The sequence below is a fragment of the Geotrypetes seraphini genome, chromosome 1 (genome assembly GCF_902459505.1).
Source record: "Geotrypetes seraphini chromosome 1, aGeoSer1.1, whole genome shotgun sequence".
Taxonomy (NCBI): Eukaryota; Metazoa; Chordata; class Amphibia; order Gymnophiona; family Dermophiidae; genus Geotrypetes; species Geotrypetes seraphini.
Genome location: NC_047084.1, coordinates 22,133,245 through 22,153,251, shown reverse-complemented (window position 1 = coordinate 22,153,251; position 20,007 = coordinate 22,133,245). Strand labels below are relative to the sequence as shown.

The following is a 20,007-nucleotide window of genomic DNA, read 5'->3' as shown; positions in this document are numbered from 1 at the left end:
TACTTTTCTGTACCTCACGTTCTTACTGTGCGTCCCCTTGTTGCACTGATGCATTTTTTTTTTAACAGTGCTGGTGGGTCTCGTGAGAATAAATCAGTGCTTGCTAGTTTTCTGTGATTTTTAAATGACGTAAAACAAAGGATAATACAGTTGCAGATAACATTATATTTATTGGACTAAACATACTTCCAGTTAATTTTGGAAAACTACCCTCCCTTCAGATTAAAGGATAATGAGAGTTATGCAAAGGAGGATGATGACCAAATTTACTGTGAAGCACAGGAGGGGGTGATAGGGTGGTGAGGAAACTGTGAACTAGCAAGATTAGGTCTGAGAAAAAGCCAATAAACCTATTATTAAATCTTTTCACGTTTGTTTTCTGGTCAGAACAATCATTTTGGGCTAGATACACTAAAAATGGTCACTGCGCTTATAAACCAGCTTTCACACATATGCAGAGCTAGTTTAGGGAAGCCCAAAAGCAGCCTCCTGCTACTCAGCTGTTGGGGCTTTTTCTTTTCTTTTTTTATGGCACAGATGTGCATGTGTTACACACGCACAAGATGTGCCCCATTAAAAATAAAGCAAGTTAAGCCGACGCCTCCGGAAGAAAAATAAAGAGAAGCAGAAAGGAAGCCCACTCCCTCCTGCCTCTGCAACTCCCCTGCTGAGCCGATCTCTTCCCCTCAGAAGACACCTTCCCCCTACTTTTGAAAGAATGGGGCTTTAGGTGTCTGAGCCAGTCAGGCCCTTAAGCCCCTCCCCGTGCATCCCAGGGTGCACCAGAAAGGGGAAAGGCCTGTAATTAGGAGGAACTGGGCATTCCTCCTGCTGTCATCTTTCTGTACAGAGGTGGTACGGGGGTGGGGGCATCCAGTGGCAGGAGGGAGTGGGCATCCATCCTGTCCATTCTTTCTAAAGTAGGGAGAGTGGGGGAGGAGGGTCTTGCAAAGGGAGGGGGGTGCAAGGAGGGAGTGTGCATCCCTTTTTCTTCTACTTTCTTCTGGGGATCATCAGGAGGGGGCTGGTTCGACTTTTTTTATGGGGCAGATATTTTGTGTGTGTGTATGTGTAGTATTACACACACACACACGCATCTGTGCCTATAGAAAAAAAAAAAATGAAAAAACAAGCAGACCTATCATTTGGGGGGGATCAGCATTAGCAATCCGATTATGGCATGCAATGTTAGGCCATTGATCGGATGACTCATTTTAGTATTAACGTTTACAGTGTCTTGAGTGAATGCCGGATTTGACACAGAATCAGCTGGTGATACTCTAAGCTAAGTATAATATTCTTTTACTTTGATTGATTTTTGGTGGTCCAGGAACAAAAAAGTGCTATGATGGTCCTGTTGTTGCTTCAGCTACACTCAATGAACACTTTATGCACTATATTTAGTGTTGTGTTATTTAAATTGTTCTAGTGACTTAAAGAGTAAGGACATTTTTCTGAGTCACGCTGGTCTAAACTTTAATATCTTCCATTTCTTTGCCAAGGTTTATTTGGTAGCCTCTTTATGTACCCCACCCTCCTTGCCCTCTCCAAACCCATGCCGGTGTTGTGGTATAAACAAAAAAAGACTATTCCTCGCTCTGTTAAGTCCTAGTTCATGCTGATTGTCTAACACCAGCTCTGGCAAGGTACACATTTCAAATCTGACATATTGTAATCACAAAATAGAAAATTATTTTTTCTACCCTTAGTCTTTGTCATTTTTGACAGAGTGCAAAATTGATCCACTTGTACCTTCCTGAGTGGAGTAGAACGGGTACAAGTGGATCGATTTTTCACTCCATCAAAAATTACAAAGACTAGGGGACACTCAATGAAATTGTAGGGAAATACTTTTAAAACCAATGGGAGGAAACATTTTTTCACTCAGAGAATAGTTAAGCCAAAGGTTGTGGTAAGAGCATAGCTGGTTTTAAGAAAGGTTTGGACAGTTTCCTGGAGGAAAAGTCCATAGTCTGTTATTGAGAAAGACATGGGGCAAGCTATGGAATGTTGCTACTCCTTGGGTTTTGGCCAGGTACTAGGGACCTGGATTGGCCACCGTGAGAATGGGCTACTGGGCTTAATGGACCATTGGTCTGTCCCAGTAAGGCTATTCTTATGTTCTTATGTTGTCTGGTCATTTTATTATTAAAATCATGTTGGTCCCAGGCTCTGGTTTCTGTTTGTCTTCTGTTAACTTGTTTATCAGGGTCTCCTGCCCATTTGACATTTTCTTCTTTCTCTGTGTTATCATCATCTCTGAACCTTTCCTTCCACTGTTATATCCAACATTTCTTTCCCCCTCTCTCTGCCTTGTGCTCTGCGTCAAACCTCTCTATTCCCCTCCATTATCATGTGAAATATTTTTTTCTCTCTCCCCATGCACCATCTCTCCCTGCCTCCACCCTATGTCCAACATTTCTCCCTATCTCTTCTCCATGCATGTATCTCTCCCCTCCATCATATACAGGATTTCTACCTCATTTTTATACTCACTTCCTCTCCTCCACCCCATGTTCAACAATTCTTCCTCTATTTCCCCATATGCATCAGTTTTCCATCCCTCCCATCCCTCTGTGCAGCACTTTCCGACTGACACACACACACATGGCAGTGAATGGCTAGGGGGCAGTTCACAGCCTGCCCTGTCAGGGCTTCCCTCTGCTGCATCATGAATGACATGGCATAGAGAAGGTGAGGTATGTCAGGCCTCTCCAGGGGGGGAGGTCTATTCGCTGAATTGATGAGTCTGATTTTGGGGGAGAAATAATTGATTCACCAAAGTAAATTCTGTTACATCCCTTCCAGATTCCATAAACTAAGTGTTCAATCCCAACCTGCAGTCAGGGTGTTGCAGAAATCCACATTTTTTCTGAACACATGCTCTACCCTCTTAGCCTGAGAGTTAGTAAACAATCCCAGTTACAGTTTCTGCAAACAGACCATGCAGATGTATTTTGCAGTTGCTCTGCTACTATTTCTTATTTTTTTTGCTTAAAGTTCATTTTTTTGTGGCTTCAGTGCCTTGAGACCCCTCCCTGGTGGTCCCCTGTTGGAGAAAAGGACACAGTCCTGTGGTGCCGGTCTGCAGCTTCACAGAGAAACTGGTGGATCTGTGGAGCCAGCCTGCTGTGTGCCACCTTCTTCAACTACCCAGGTCCCTTCCTGTGGGAGTCTGTTGGCCGGTGACCCTGTCATAGGTTTCTAGGGCAGGCTGTGTGCGTCTGGACAGAAACCCACCTGGATTTTAAGGCGCAGGCTGGCTTTTCCGCCCCTGACCGCGTGGCAGAGGTTCCATGGGGGCACAGGTTGTAGTTGGTCTCTGGCCGGCTGGCAGTCCAAAGATCTTAACTCCTGTGCATTTGGTGCTGTTTCTGAGGCTGAAAGTCCTTTTTCTCCACTCAGCTGCTTTTAAAAACGCAGACAGGCAAAGACACTACAGAACTGTGAGTACCTCCATTATTTCCTACTAGTCTTTAAGCCCGTTACATTAACAGGTGCTAGAATAGATGTCTGTCTGTCTTTCTTTCTTTCTGTCTCTCTACCTCCTGCTGTATTTCTCTCTCCCTGACCCCCTTTCTCTATCTGTCTTTCTGTCCCTCTTCCTGCCCCTGTGTCTTTCTTCCTTTCTTTCTGTCTCCCTCCCTCCCTCCCGCTGTCGGCAAAGAAAGCAAACAGGATGTTAGACATGATTAAGAAGTAGATTGGCGGACGTCATAATGCCACTTTACAGAGCAATGGTCAGACCACATCTGGAGTACTGTGTCCAACACTGGTCTCCTTACCTAAAGAAGGACATAACCCTGCTGGAGAGGGTGCAGAGGCGAGCCACAAAGCTAGTAAAAGGCATGGGAAATTTGAGCTACAAAGAACGCCTCGGAAAACTAAGCTTGTTCACCCTTGAGAGAAGAAGACTGAGAGGGGACATGATAGAGACTTTTGAATTACTAAAAGGTTTTGACAAAATAGAGCAAGAAGCATCACTATTGCCGTTGTCAAATGTGACTCGGACGAGAGGTCATAGACTGAAATTGAGGGGCGACAGGCCCAGGACTAATGTCAGAAAGTTCTGTTTTACACAGCGAGTGGTGGATGCTTGGAATGCTCTCCCGGAGGAGGTAGTGATGGAAACCTCCATTATGGGATTCAAGTGCAAGTTGAATGCACACCTCCTTGCAAATCACATTGAGGGATATGGGAATTTAAGGACTTCATCAGGGAACACCTAGGTCTTAAACAGGGAACACCTAGATTGGCCTCCGCGTGTGCGGGTCACCGGACTAGATGGACCAAAGGTCTGATTCGATGAAGGTATTTCTTATATTCTTATGTTCTTTATTTCTATCTGTCTCTCTCCCTGCTCCATATGTAACATTCCCTCCCCCTTCATTTCCCTGTGCAGCAGCATTTCCTTCCCCCAACCTCATTTCCCTGTGTAGCAACAGCAGCAGTATTTCCCTCTCCGTCCACTTCTCTGAGCAGCAGCAGCAGCGGTATTTACCTTCCCCTACAGGTTCCTGTGCAGCAGCATTTCCCCCCAACCCCCCCCCCCCTTTGCTTCCCGCAGTCTGGCCTACCATCGCACTCACTGTGGTCAAGGAGATCAAGAGGGCACAGCAGGAAAAACGGCAGTACCAGTAGAAGTTTATTTTTAAGTTTAAAGTTGCCGCCGCAGCTGCTCTCACGATCACTGCCTGCGTCGGAAGCCTTCAAAGATGCAGGTGCGGCTCGTGAGAGGAGCCGCCGCAGCACCTTTAATCTTAAAAAAAATAAACTTCTACCGGTAGTGCCGCTTTTCCTGGATTTAGGTTTGCGTGAGGTGGAGAGCAGGGAGGCCAACGGTTTCCAATTTGTCTTGTGTCCACCAGGTATAAGATTGCAAATAAGGCCTATCTCCCATTTTACTTGCCCCTGAGTGCCAATTCTGTGCACGTGTCCGCCGCCAGCACTCCCAATTAGAGAATGACACGGGGAAAAAATCTGTCCCCGTCACCGGCCCACCATCCTCTGCACCGCCCCGTCACCGCCGTTCCCTTCACCGCCCCGTCACCGTCACCGCCATCCCTTTCACCGCCCCGTCACCGCCACTGCCATCCCATTCACCGCCCCGTCACCGTCCCCGCTGCATCCATATAAGCCTTAGTACTGTAATATTTAGCTTATTCCTTTCTTATAAATCAAAGTTCCTGCTGCTGAACTAGAGAAAGAGATGTTCAGCTGGTAGGGCTTTGTTTATAAATTTTTATCAACACAACTAATATACTATTTTATCCTAAAGCAAAAAATAAATAAATAAATATAATTTTTTTTTCTACCTTTGTTGTCTGGTTTCTGCTTTCCACATCTTCTCATTGAATTCCTTCCATCCACTGTGTGTCTTCTCTCTGCGTCTTCCATTTGCTGTTACTGTGCCTCTCCCTTCACCCCTCCCCCAATTGGTCTAGCACCCATCTTCTTCCCTCCGCTCCCCCATAGTCTGGCATCTGTCTTCTTCCCACTCTGTCTTCCACATTTCCCTTCAGGGTCTGTTCCTCTCCACCCTCCTTCAATGTCTGTTCTATTCCTTTCCACCACCACCCTTCCCTCCCTCCTTTACCATCTGTTCCTTTCTACTACCCTTCAGCTCCTCTCGCGTGGCCTATCTACCTTCCTTCCTCTTATTTTCATGGCACGTTACAATGTAATTTGTGCAAGCCACTGGAGCCTGCAAGCTCGGTCCCTGTCCCATCCCCACAAACCATCTCGCTTCTGTGCTCCTATTTTCTCCATTTCTAATATCTCCCCTATGTATCTGTCATTGCCCCCCCTGTGTCCATATACCATCCCCATGGCATGTCCCCTTTATGTCTCTGTCCCTGTCCCTATGCCCCATGCACATAATTTCCCCTCTTTCTGTTACCTTCCTGTGTCCAGATTTCCCCTATCTTCCTCTTCCATACCAGTGTGTCTCTTCTTTTCAACCCCATCTAGCTTTTTTCCCTCTTTCTTCCCCCCCCCCCCTGCTTCTAGCATCTGGCTCACCTGCCAGTCCTTCCCTTTCTTTCCTGCTGTGGGTTTTTCTTTCCGACTTCATCCCCTTGGCCCAGAATCCTTTTCCCTTTCACTCCCTCCTTCCAATTTGAGCCGGGAACACTAGCGATCGCACGGTCCCCGCAGCCACTACCTGCCTGCCCAATCGATCCTAGTGTTTAGCCAGCTCTCTCCCTTCTCCTCACCTTAGTTTGTAGATTTTCTTTTTCGGCGACCTGCACGCTTTCCCAAAGAGCCGCGCACGCGCGGCTGCTCAGTGTTCAATCTTCTGCTCTGCTGCAACTTCCTGTTTCCGGTTGCGTCAGAGCAGAAGATCGAAACTGAGCAGCAGGGTGCGCGGCTCTCTGATAGCGTGCGGGTCGCCGAAAAAGAAAATCTATAAACTAAGGTGAGGAGAAGGGAGAGAGCTGGCTAAACACTAGAATCGATTGGGCAGGCGGGTGTGAGCTGCGGGGACCGCGCAATCCTTCATGCCTCACTGCGGGGACAAGACCATTCACCGCCCCGCGGGCGGTGAATGGCCTTGTCCCCGTCGCCACAGCAACTGCTAGTTTTCTTCCCCGTTTTCAGCGGGTGACCCGCGGCTAAAATGCGGTGGCCGCGGGTAAACCGCCACCGTGTCATTCTCTACTCCCAATGACCTCCTCGCGGTCCAATGCGGTCAGCCATAGCAATGTTTCTCTGGTGGTGGGTGAGTGAGGGGGGAGTTGCGACATGTTTACTGTCTCTGTCAATCGGCCACTGCCACAGCTAAGCGCGCATGCACACTCCTATCTGCAGGGACCTACAGCGCATGGAAAACGGAACACACTGGTAAGAGTGCGCATGCGCGCTTAGGGTTTTATTATATTAGATGGGAATTTCGGGAGTGGCTTGTGGAGTGATTTACAGTTTCTGTGGGTAGGATTCAGGTCCCCCACCTCCCCAGACTCCAAATCGCTATTTTTTGTTTTTGGATTTTTGTTATTTTTGCCGTTTTTGGTGCAAATTCGTTGGCGGTGGCCTTCTTGGATTTTTATCGATCTTTATTTCAAAGGTTTTTTTTTCTGGCTCAAAACCCCTCGATTTGATTAAAAATCACTGTGGCGCAGGTGATCAGGTGCACAGTCCTTTTTAGTGAGGGGGGGTATGATGCTTAAGGATTCTCAGGATCGCAGAATGGATACTGAATATGTGCAGTGATTGTGCCAGATCAGCAGAAACTTCAGATTTGGCCTCCTCCATGTTCTCCCGAACTGGGGAGCCGACCGGGGTCTGTGACTTTGGAAAAGAATTTTGTCCAGTGGAACATGCCAGCATTCCGAGTCTGGGGACTCTTGTGGGGACACATGTGTCTCAACAGCTCCCTGACACGGACGTGGAGTGTGATTTTTTTTTATTTTTTATTTTTTTGCCAGAATTTGGCTTCTCTGGAAAGCTTTTTGTATGGATACAACGTGGTCGGCAGGTGTGATGGAGCCATCTCAACCTGTTACGCCGGTGGCGAAGCTTTCTATTTGAGAACCCTCTTGTCCTGCTGTGGCAGACCTCGATTGCATCAGTTGCCATTCCAATTTATGCCCTTAGTATCTCCTGACACTGCTTCTAATTTAGATCCAGCTGATCCATTGCTGGGTCTAGTCACCTCAGTCATCCTGAGAGTCCAGATTTGGGGGATGACCCTCTGGTATGCAGGCTCTTTCAGCAGAGTTCTGTCTCTTTCCTCATTGATGATGTTCTAAAACAACTCAAGCTGGATCCTTCTCCTTCTACTTATCAGTCTTCGGTCCTGGACCACTCTAAAGTGCCGTCTTCCTTTTTTCCATTTCATCCGCAGCTTCTTGGGCTGATTCAAGAACAGTGGGACTCTCCAGAAAGCTCTCTGCAGTCCTCTAAAGCTGTGTTGAAGCTTTATCCGCTGGTGTCTGAATTTCAGCAGGTTTTTGAACAACCTAAAGTGGATTCCGCTGTGGCGCAGGTGATCAGATGCACAGCCCTTTCTAGTGTGTGATACTTAGGGGTGTGTGATACTTAGGGATTCTCAGGATCGCAGAATGGACATTATGTTAAAAAAGATCTTTGAAGTGTCGTCTTTGGGTCTCAAAGTGACCGTGGCTACTTCCTTTACAACTTGTGCCTGTCATTCCAGATTGTGCAGTGCGGCACTTCATCCCTGTCCTCCGCTGATAATGGATGGGGTAGATTATATACCAGACGCACTTTATGATCTCATTTGAGTTCTTGGCAAGATCTCAGCTTATGCAGTGTCTATTCATTAGACTCTTTGGAGCCGTAATTGGGTTGGGGATGCCTCCTTCAAGGCCACTCTGAGCAGACTTCCTTCCAAGGGCCATCTTGTATTTGATAAAGGCCTGAACCACCTTATGTCCAGTGTGGCTGAGCATCACCCTAAGTCTCTTCCTGTGAGCAGGTCTTATCGGCCAGCAGGTGGAGATTGTAGTAATTTTCGTTCCTCCCACAGGTGTTGTCAGGGTTCTGCAGGATCTTCCTCTCAGAGATATTCACAGAGATACCATCCTCGTTACAACAGTTCCAATTCCTGAGCAGCAGCTGCTCCTAAGAAGACCCAATGACGCCAGGAATCAGTCAGAGCTTCCTCGCATTGGAGGTCGCCTGTGTTGGTTTTATCAAGAGTGGACTCAGGCTTCATTGGATCAATGGGTGCTGAACATCATTCGGGAGGAGTACAAGATAGACATTTTTTGCCTGCCTCTGGAGCTCTTTCTGGATTCTTCAACGGGTCATCCAGAAAAGGAGGTCCGAATCTGCGCTACTGTGCACCAATTGTTAGACATTGCAGCGAGAGAACCCGCTCCAGAACTAGAATCGGGCTTAGGCAGATACTCTTATACTTCATTGTGCCAAATGTCCTCTTTGATGTTTTCTTTCTGCAGTCCCCTACTCCGAAGGGCTACCCTGCTTTTCTTCAAGGGGTGATGCTTCAAGGAAAAAAGACTATCTTGTTGCTTTGGCTGGAGCAGCGGGCCCCTACTCTTCACCTATGGAGACAGCATATGACCACCTTGCTGAAAATGGAGCGCACCTAGCTCAAAACTCTGGAATCTTCAGCAGGCCGGCGGTTTATACACATTTGGGGGGCCCTTCTGGAACTCCTTTTGCCCCGTCACAAGGAGTAGACTTTTGAACTTCTGAGATGCTGTGCGCATCAAATAATGTATCTTCTATTTATGCTACTTCCTCTTGTCCTCCCTTTTTTTTTCTTTCTCTCTCTTTATTTTCTTTGCTTCCTTGCCTTGGGTTGGGTGGTTGGCTGGGTGGGTGGGGGAGGATGGCGTGGACTGGGGTTGGAGGATGAAATTGTAAAATGTTTTGAGCTTGCTATTTACTGGTTTTGATACTTTTTTCTGTATTGCTGGTTCACGTGTTGGCTGTGTTTGTTTTCTGTTGCTCAATAAATATGATTTAAACATACTTCATCATGCCAAAGAAAGGCTTGGAAGACTGGAGGCCCATTCTGGATCTAAAGCTGGTCAACCATTTCTTGCAGATTCCCCATTTCTAGATGGAAACTGTGCGCACAGTCATAGCAGCTGTCTCCAGGAGAGTTTCTGGAGTCCTTGGATCTCATAGAAGCTTACCTCCATATTCTGATCTACCTGGAACATCGAAGCTTTCTGCGTTTCCATGTTCTGCAATAGCATTTTCAGTTCGCCGTTCTAGGTTTCAAGTTTTATAAAAAATTTCTTATACCGCTTAATCTAAAATTCAAAGCGGTATTATTGAACATGGGGTGGAGGAGAGGAATAAAATCTATTATCAGCATACAGTAGCATGCAAACAGAGGATTAAAAACAAAAAATACATACATCAAACAAACAAAATAAAACAAGAGGGAAAAGGGAGGAACTACAATAAGTAAAGGGAAGAACAATAAGGAGAGGAATAACCTGAAAAACAACAATGAGATTATTGCCCTTACGAGGGCAGTTATGTATCAAACGCTTCAAAAATAGGAACGTTTTCAATTTTATCTTAAAAGGGTCCCCCACACTTTCACCAAGGTGATGGTAGTTGTGGCGGCCTTTCTCTGCTTGCATGGAATCAAGGTTCATCCTTACCTGGACGACTGGTTGATTCGGGCTCCCTCTCTTTTCGAGTGCAAAAATGCAGTGGAAACAGTAGTGTCTCAGTTGCAGGCATTGGGGTGGATTGTCAACTTCAAGAAGAGCAATTTGACACCCTCCCAGTCCATGGAGTATCTGGGGCTTCTCTTCGATACCAAGAAGGGTATGCAGACAGAAACTTCAATAGCAGATCAGAGCTCTTCTGGACTGCCTGGCTCCCAAAGCCTGGCTGTATCTTCAGGTTCTGGGGTCCATGGTGGCTTCTTTGGAGGTGGTTCCGTGGGCCTGAGCACACATGCACTCATTACAGGAGTTGCTTCTCTCTCGGTGGTCTCCACAGCGTCATTCCCTTAAGATGCCACTCCCCTGCACAGAGCCAGCTCACAGCAGCCTTAGCTGGTGGCTTCAGGGGGGAGACTCTCTGTCATGACAAGCTTCTTTGGATATCAAAGTGAATGACTGTCATGACGGATGCCCGTCTGTTGGATTGGGGTTCTCACTGCGGGGAACGATCCATTCAGGGGCAGTGGACTCCTTGTCAGAAACATTGGTCGATCAATCGTCTGGAACTTTGGGCAATTCGGCTGGTGCTACTCGCTCTCCATTCCCTTGTGAAAAGAAAAACGGTTTGAGTCTTCTCCGACAATGCCATGGCAATGACGTACATAAATCGTCAAGGGGACACGAGAAGCGCTCCCTTGGGCCAAGAAGCTTGCATGCTGTTTCATTGGGCGGAAACTTATCTTCTGTCACTCTCAGCGATCCACTGGCCGGCATCAACAGCGTTCAGGCAGATCTTAAAAATCTTAATTTTTCTGAGATGCTTCAAGCAATCTTCTATTCTACTTTCAGCTAGTAAAAAAAAAAAAATTAACCCTCTTTTCCTTTACTTTTTTGGGACGTTTGGTTCTTATCTGCTTGGTTCTCTACTGAATTAAGGACTGTCTGCAAATGCAGGAAAATTGTGTTAAATGTTTACCAGCCTGGCCTTTTAACAAGTTCAGCTTTAAAGTCTGACCAAGCACAGTGTTGGTCTGACCTTACAGCAAACTTCAGGTTTAAAATCTGGGCACTGCTCAAGTAAAAGTGGAGCTTGGATTTTAAATCTTGTGATTTTTTCTGCTCTACTAAAGTGAGGTTTTAAGAATTCTGTGTTCTGCTCAGGGGAAATGGTGCCTTGGGTTTACTACCTTGAGTATGCAAGCACAGGTGTTGGCTGTGATCAGGTCTGCTTTCTTCCAGATGCGAGTACTTAGTAGTTTAAAAGTGATTTATTTATTCAATTCTCCCAGGGGAGCTCAGAACGGTTTACATGAATTTATTCAGGTACTCAAGCATTTTTCCCTGTCTGTCCCGGTGGGCTCATAATCTATCTAATGTACCTGGGGCAATGGGGGGATTAAGTGACATGTAGAGAATGACACGGGAAAAAAAATTTGTCCCCATCCCTGCGACCACCGTCCCTGCCCCGTTCACACGACCACTGTTCCTGCCCCGTCCCCATCCCCGCAACCACTGACCCCACCCCATCCCCGCAGCATCCACACAAGCCTCAGTTCTGCAATGTTTAGCTTATTCCTTCCTTATAAATCAAAGTTGTGGCTGCTGAACTAGAGAAAGAGATGTTCAGCTGGCAGGACTTTGTTTATAAATTTTTATCAACACAACTAATATACTACTTTATCTTAAAGCAAAAAAAAAAAAAAGGAAATAAATAAATAGAATTTTTTTTTACCTTTGTTGTCTGGTTTCTACTTTCCTCATCTTCTCATTCAATTCCTTCCATCCACTGTCTGTCTTCTCTCAGCACCTTCCATTTGCTCTATTACTGTACCTCTCCCTTCACTCCCCCCACTCCCAATTGGTCTGGCACCCATCTTCTTCCCTCCGCTGCCCCCATAGTCTGGCATCTCTGTCTTCTTCCCTTCCAGCGTCTTCTCCCCACTCTGTTCCCCATTTCCCTTCAGTGTCTTCTCCCCACTTTGTCTTCCCCAATTCCCTTCAGCATTTTCTCCCCATTTTGTCTTCCCCAACCCCCAATTCCCATTTCCCTTCAGCGTCTTCTCCCCAATGTCTTCCCCATTTCCCTTCAGCGTCTTCTGCCCACTCTGCCTTCCCCATTTTTTCCCTTCAGCGTCTTCTCCCCACCACCACCCTTCACTCTCGCCACTTCACCGCCCTTCAGCACCCCTCCACGGCCTGAGAATCTCCCTCCCTCCCCCTTACCTTTGCAGCACGTTAGTAAAGTGACTTGCTGAAGCCAGCTAAGCCTGGGTGGAAGCTTCTCCTCTGACGCAGGCCAAATCTAATTACCCTGCGGGCCAAATTTGACACCCCTGGATTAAGGGGTCCTTTTATTAAGGTATGTATTTAGTGTGTGCTAAATCAGTTAGCGTACCATAATAAAAGGACCCCTAAGTATCTTAATAAAAATTTTGGCCTGCGACTTAGCCTATGTATCAGATTTCGGCCCCTTATGTGATTGAGTTTGACACCCCTGGTTTAGATGATTTATTGATATCATTGCACAATTTTCAAACGTTTTGTGCAATTCTTGATGAATTTGAATTTCTCCATGTTATACTAGTTAAGCCTTGGCCAGAAGACCAAGAGCACATGGTCCTCTTCTCTTGACTTGAAATCTTTTGGTGGGGCTTAGTTAAAAAAAAGGTAATACCTTTTTAGGGCATCAGGCTGCTAGGTGGTATAAATTAATTTCTGAATTCTTGTCTAAAAAAATGAAAAATAGTCTTGGGACATTTGGAGCATCGAGATTAAGCAGTATATTTCTGTGACTCGATGGCCACGAATTTGGACTTGGAGGATGAAATTTACAGCGTCAGCATCTATGAGACAAATGTGTTTTTTTCTGTTACATAGATCTTTTTGGACCCCTGTTAGCTTACACAAGTTAAACAGTTCTAAGTCTAATAGATGCTGGCACTGTCATTTAGACATTGAGACACTGGATCATCTGTTGTTCTATTGTCCTTTGATACTCAACTTCTGGAAGTCAATATGGGGGAAAATTAACATTATATTAGATTCAATTCCACTTACATAGTAGGCGGTCATATGCGGAACATTATTACATGTCAAGCCCCCATCTTTTCCTTATAATGACTGGGATAGCCATGCAGATGTTAACCCAAAACTGGAAAAACTATGATTTGTCTGAATTTCCCTTTCTGGTGGGCTAATCTGTGCTCCAGCTATGGATATGAGAAAATGAATGCAGAAAGTCTGGGGCACAATATTCTTTTAAAATTGGTTTGGGTCCGTTGGCATCATATGTTACTTCTCTATAGCAGGTCTCTGATTATAAGTCAAGTTTTGTTTACTTATATACACATTCAAAATAGGGTGGGAGGGGGGATATTTCTGTCCTAATTTTACCCTAGAGTAGTCCCACTTGGGGTGGGAGGAAAGGTGGGAAGATATTATTAATATGAAGAGGGTAAGGTTACTGGGCAACTAAATGTCCCTGTGTTTTATTGTGTAATCATTGAGTAGGGTGTGAGGGAGAAAATGAGTGGTTATATATACAATTGTAAGTGGATGTGCTTAAATTGATGTTTTATGTGGGTGACGGGATAATCTCGCGCGAGACACCAGCGCGCCGACAATTCAGCGCAAGACAGAAGCGCGCCGCCGAAAAACTTATTTTTTAAGAGCTCTGATGGGGGTGTGGGGGGGAGCCCCCTACTTTAATGCATAGTGTTTGCGCTGCCGTTGGGGGGAGGTGGGGGATGCAACCCCCCACATTATAGACAAAACAGAACTTTTCCTGAAAAAAACCAGAAACTGTTCCGTTTTGTCTATACCCCTCCCCAATGGCAGCGCGAACACTATGCATTAAAGTGGGGTGTCTCCCCCCCCCCATCGGAGCTCTTAAAAAATAAGTTTTTCGGCGGCGCGCTTCTGTCTTGCGCTGGATTGTCGTCGCGCTGGTGTCTTGCACACCACTAACTATGAACCTTTATGTGTTATATTCATGTATTGCATTTTTGAAGTATGAAAAATCAATAAAGAATTATAAAAAAAAAAAAAAGCTAATTCCTATTGTTTATGTAACTCTATCAAATGTAGTGCAAATAACTTTTTGTATTTTTTTTAATAAGCATATAAGTGATTTGAGGAAATTTTAAATACTGAATTCTGGACAAAATCATATTAACAAAATTTTGAAATTGTGCAAACTTGAGTGTACCTTGCCAAAGACATTCTTTACCTCCAGTACTTGACTACGCTCATATGGAGGACTAAGACAAGGGTAGCAAGTGTTTTTCAACCTTTTTACACCCGTGGACCGGCAGAAATAAAAGAATTATTTTGTGGACCGGCAAACTACTAGCACTAAAATTTAAAAACAACCCCATTTCCACCCCATCTTCATGAGCTCGGTCCCCACAAATCATCTGATCTCATCCGTGCAAGCCTCGGTTATGATTTTATATTGAATGTATTTTATTAAAGTATCAAAAGAAACAATATTCTGTACAATTGTCATTTTATAAATACAAATAATACAGGGCAAGGATCAACAAAACCCATCTCCCCTCCATATATATCCCATCTACTATCAAGAAAACTGAACAAGCCAAACTATTACAGAATGCTACACAGAAATATGCTAACAGAATACCGCAGTTACACATGACAGGAATAGTGTTAGGGGAGTGCAACTAGGGCAACTGCCCCCTGGTCAGAGAGCGCCCTAAGCCAGCTGGAAGCTAAAGAAGCACTGCCTGGGCTTTGCAGTCCCTAGTTATGTCTAACACCAGCTCTAGCAGGATATACATTTCAAATCTGATATATTCTAATCACAAAATACAAATAAAATTATTTTTTCCTACCTTTTGTCGTCTCTGGTTTCTGCTTTCATTTTCTTTTCACTCTCTTCCTTCCAGCGTCTGCCCTCTCTGTCTCTTCAATCCAGCATCTGCCCCTTCCATCCGCTGTTTGTGTCTCCCCCTTCCATATGGTATCTGTCTTCTTTCTATGCCCCTCTCCCCTTTCCATCCAGCCTGCGCCCCCTCTCTCCTTTTTACATGATTCATTCCAGCTTCACTGCTCTCTTCATTTTTATCTCTCCTACACCAGATCTACCGTCATTGTCCCTCTCTGCTTATTTTTCTGCTGACCCCTTCCCATCATCAATCTCTCTACTTTCTCATGCCTGTCTCTCCCCTTCCCCTCCTCTAATCTCCCTGCCAGCTGTTTCCTTCCTTTTTTTCTTCTCCCTTTCCTCCTCCTCCTGTCCAGCAGTAACTCTCTTCCCTTCCTCCCCTCCCAGCAGTATCTCTCCTTCCCTCCAGGTCCAGTAGCAGCTGTCCCTTCTTTTTTCCCTTGCCCTTCATCTTCCCAGACTCCAATAGTGGCTTTCTTCCCTCCCAGCAGCTCTCCTTACTTCCCAGCGCAGCGATTTAGGAAGGCAGCCTCGGGTCCTTTGTTGGGTCGCACCGCCTCTGAGGAAAGAGGAAGTTGCATCATCAGAGGCGGCCGCGACTCGGCAAAAGCCCCAAGGCTGCCTTTCTGAATCGCTGCGCTGGTAAGTAAGGAGAGCTGCAGAGAGGGGAGAAAGCCACTGTTGGAGGCTCCCCATGATCTCTCCTGCCCAGCGCGGACCAGCTGAAAATGTCTCGATCTTGCCAGCCCTGTGCGGACCGGCAGAAATATCCTGCGGACCGGCACCGGTCCACGGACCGGTGGTTGAAGAACAGTGTCCTAGGTGAACTTCCAGCCCTGCACCTCTTCTCAGTTATCTTTCACATCTCTCCCCGCCACCCCACAAAATTGCAATCAATAATCATGATTTTCCTAACATTGTAAAAATACATAAATTCGCATCACATTTTTTAAGTGTGGTGTAGTGGTTAGAGCTAAAGCCTCGGTACCCTGAGGTTGTAGGTTCAAACCTCATGCTGCTCCCTGTGATCCTGGGCAAGTCACTTAATCCTCCACAGCCCCAGGTACATTAGATAGATTGAGAGCCCACCAGGGAACATGCTTGAAGTGCCTGTATGTAAACCACTTTGAGTGTGGTTGTAAAACCACAAAAAGGCGGTATATAAGTCCTGGTCTCTTTCCCTTTATATACGGTATACAGTACTTAGATAATGAAGGCAATTTCCAAAACATTTTTCTAGGTAAATGGGCTGTTTGAAAATTGCCCCTCCTCCCTGCAGGTAAAAGTACATGCTAATTAATGGTTCTTTGAGTTGTCTGGCTTTGACTGTAGCTTCTTTTTGTAACCTCCTACTTTGCATATTAGTCTAGTGAAGTCTGAACAAAATCACAGCAGATAACAGTGATGAAAACAGAAACAATATTTATTAAAACTAATAGGAGTGTTTTTAATAAATATTGTTTACATTTTCATCACAGTGATCTGTATTTTTGTTAAGACTGAAACTTACAGATTTTGGAGATCGGTTACATGTTTGTTTTTTGATGCATATTAATCTTTCAGAATCCTGTGAACCCCTGCCAATTCTGCTTCTTCCTCTCCAAACCACCTCCCTACCCCCACCCCCAGAATAAAATGGATTCTTCTTTCTTATGGAAATCTGGTAGCTTTGTACTTTAGACCAATGTTTCCCAAGTCTGTCCTGGAATATTCCCTTGCCAGTCATGTTTTCAGGATATTTACATACAATGGAGGCAGTGTATGTAAATCAATCTCATGCATATTCATTGTGGATATCCTGAAAGCCTGACTGGCAAGGGGGTATTCCAGGACAGACTTGGGAAATGCTGCATTAGAAAACACAATACTGTATTTTTTTTTCTCTCTCAGTACCACCATAAGTAGCCCTATATTGGAATCTTCACTCCATAGCCTGTCATCTGTTGTTTTAGTTCAGAAATCCATCTGCCATTTTATTTCTTAGTAACTCTGGTTTTGTATCGCATCTTAATTTCAGAACAAACTGTTAATATACAAATTCTGAAATGTTCTTTGTTTCAGAGTGATGACTCAGATATCTGGGATGATACAGCATTGATAAAAGCATACGACAAAGCAGTGGCATCATTTAAGGTAATAAAGAACTTTGCCTGGGTGCAGTTTCATAATAACTGTATTTTGGGAGATCAAATATGATATGACTTTGATTTTAAATATAAATGGGTGAGTTATAAATACTTTAATCATTTCTGTGCATTGTAAGCATACTGAATCTAGCAAAACTAGTTATATCTCCAGCCCTCATATTCCTTTTTATGGTAAAACACAGGGGTACATGCACACTTTACTGTATTTTTGTGATTAAATTACAAATTTCCAAGTTTAATATATAAATATGCTTAGGGAATTTGAAGTCTTTTTGGAAGCTATAACTTAGCACCTATGACTTGATTAGGCTGAGAGTGTTATCTAGCATTCATATTTTGTAAAGAGTTCGCATTAGAACTCTTTGCAAAGCTATGAGACTGCAGTATTGGAGAAGCAAGGGAATGCAGACAGACTATTAAAGCCCCACGGGACTGGAAGTTGACAAGAACCCAGAATTTGCATAGAACAAGGGAGGAGTAGTGCTTGGGTCAGGCTGGAGATAGGGCTGAGAGTGCTCCCATCAGTCTCTGGCAAGGGCATTGCTTTGACTGTCAATGTGGCAAGACCACAGGTGAGGGGAGGTGGAGTCTTGGATCTGAGATGAGCACAGTTGGTAAACCCACTGGACTCTGGTGAATCATTAGCAGGTAGCAGTGAGTAGAGTATACACTTTCAAAGAAGTATGAAAAGCAATTGTACTGGATTTGAGGGATCTTATCTACAAGGTACAATCAACTTTAAATTCTTCTAGCCTAACACTCTGTGAATTCTTATGCTGTTGCTTGAAGCATCTCAGAAAAATTAAGATTTTTAAGATCTTCTAGGCCTCGGGTTTTATCCTGTTGTGTTATACAATAGTGTATAGATTAAATCTAGCCATTTTGAGAAAATATGTTTTGGTTTACTAGTTCTTATAATTGTTTTCACATAAGCACCGGAAAAAAAATTATTGTTGTTTCAAACAATATTCTTGGCTGGTTTCAAAATAAGTCCAGGTCAGCAAGATAGGAATGGAGGGGTCCAAAACTTTTTCCATATCCCAAACCCCCCACCCCACCAGATTCTTAAATACTGAAAACATGATCATGTGCTTAAATGTATGGTTCTGGTTACTTCTTCCTTAGAAAAGTCTGAGGATACATTTTCAAAATATTTGTCCAAGTCCTGCATATGGAGTGGAAGAGTACCCCAATGGAGAGAGCAGTAGGTTAAAATCAAGGAAGCCAGGTTTCAAATTCTGTTGACATTTCTTTGTGATCTTCATCCTCCATTGCCTCAGGTACAAATTTAGAGGTAGAGTACTTTTACTAAACTGTGTTGGGCACTAACTTGCGCATAACACAGCTTAAAATGGTGTACTGCTGAATTAGGGCATGCTAATCTGGGCACTACATATTTTTTGTAATTTTTTTGTGGAGGAGGCTTGTTAAGAAGTTAAGAGTGGGCGTTACAGCCTGAGCTCTTAGCCCCTACAAAATCGTTTTCGGCAATTTTTTAAAATCTTAGGGCCAGGAATATACCTGGATAACCTTAATATAACTTACCTTGAACATAGATTTACAAAGCTGCAGTGTGGCAAATGCGAAGCAGCCCATAGGAATTAAATGGGCTGTGTCACATTTGCTGCACTGGTACTTGCTATGGTAACTTTGTAAAAGGGGCCCAAATTGTTCACTAACTTAAAAAGGACTATTTGGGCCAGGTTCTGTAACTGGCACCCAAGTTGGTGGCCACCTTAAAAGTGGCCAGTTACAGAATCACAGTTTTGGGAAGTTCCCGTTGCTCAGCTGTTGAGGGAGAGGGGAAGTCCCCTTCCGCAGCCGCAGCAGGGAACCCCCGAACCCCACTACAAGTCGACTGGCAGGAAAGAAGCCCAATTTCTCCCACCACCACCACCCCTGAACCCCCCACCCCCCCACACACACACTGTCCATGGCAAGAGGGATGCCCACTCCCTCCTGAAAGCACCCCACCTCCCCAAAACTCACCCCGTACCTTTTTTCTGGAAGGCCTGCTGGATGGATGCCCACTCCCTCTGTCTGGCAGGCCCATCTCTTCAGAATGGCAGGCCTTCCCTTGCACCGGGAAGGGGCCTAAGGACCTGATTGGCCCATGCGCCTAAGTCCCCTCCCATAGTAAGGGCTTTAGGCACCTGAGTCAACTAGAGTCTTAGGCCTCCTTCCCAGTGCATTCTCTTAGGGATCTAGCCAATCGGCTAGATGCACTGGGAAGAGGCCTAAGCCTCTGGTTGTCCCAGGCACCTAAAGCTCCTCCTATGGGAGGGGCCTTAGGCCCCTCCCTGGTGCATCCCAAGATGCACTGGGAAGGCCCACCATACTGAAAAGGCAGGCCTTCCCGTCAAAGGGAGTGGGCATCCCTCCGGCTGTCCTTCCAGAAAAAAGGTAATGGGGTGGGGAAGTGCCAGCAGGAGGGATTGGGCATCCCTCCGCCGTGGATGATAAGGAGGGTGCCAGCAGGAGGGAATGGGCATCCCTCATTCCGTGGACAGTGTGCGAGGGGTGTTTGGGGGTGGCAGCGGGAGGGAGTGGGCATCCCTCCTGCCAGCCGACTTGCGGTGGGGTTCAGAGGTTCCTGCCGTGGGCGCTCAGCCGATCATGGCAGGGGAATTCCCACCCTCCCCCATCAGCTGTGCGGCAGCAATTCCCCAAAGCTGCGATTCTGTAACAGGTGCCCTAGAATGATTGACAGGCAATCCAACTTGGTTGCCAATTACAGAATTGCGGCTTTGGAGAGTCCCTGCCATTCAGCTGATGGGGGAGGGGTGGGAATTCCTCTTCTGCGATCAGCTGCTTCGGCCTAGTGGCAAAGATGGGT

General features: G+C 45.5%; 1 protein-coding gene across 3 annotated transcripts in view; it reads left to right on the top strand.

The window, feature by feature from the left end:
* LOC117352535 (survival motor neuron protein-like) overlaps positions 1–20,007 on the top strand; it is a 76,691-nt gene that overhangs the window by 904 nt on the left and 55,780 nt on the right. For all 3 annotated transcript variants that reach the window (XM_033928998.1, XM_033929015.1, XM_033929006.1), the window contains exon 2: positions 17,086–17,157. In XM_033928998.1, coding sequence (XP_033784889.1) covers positions 17,086–17,157 — 72 coding nt within the window. The remainder of the gene's footprint in view (positions 1–17,085; positions 17,158–20,007) is intronic.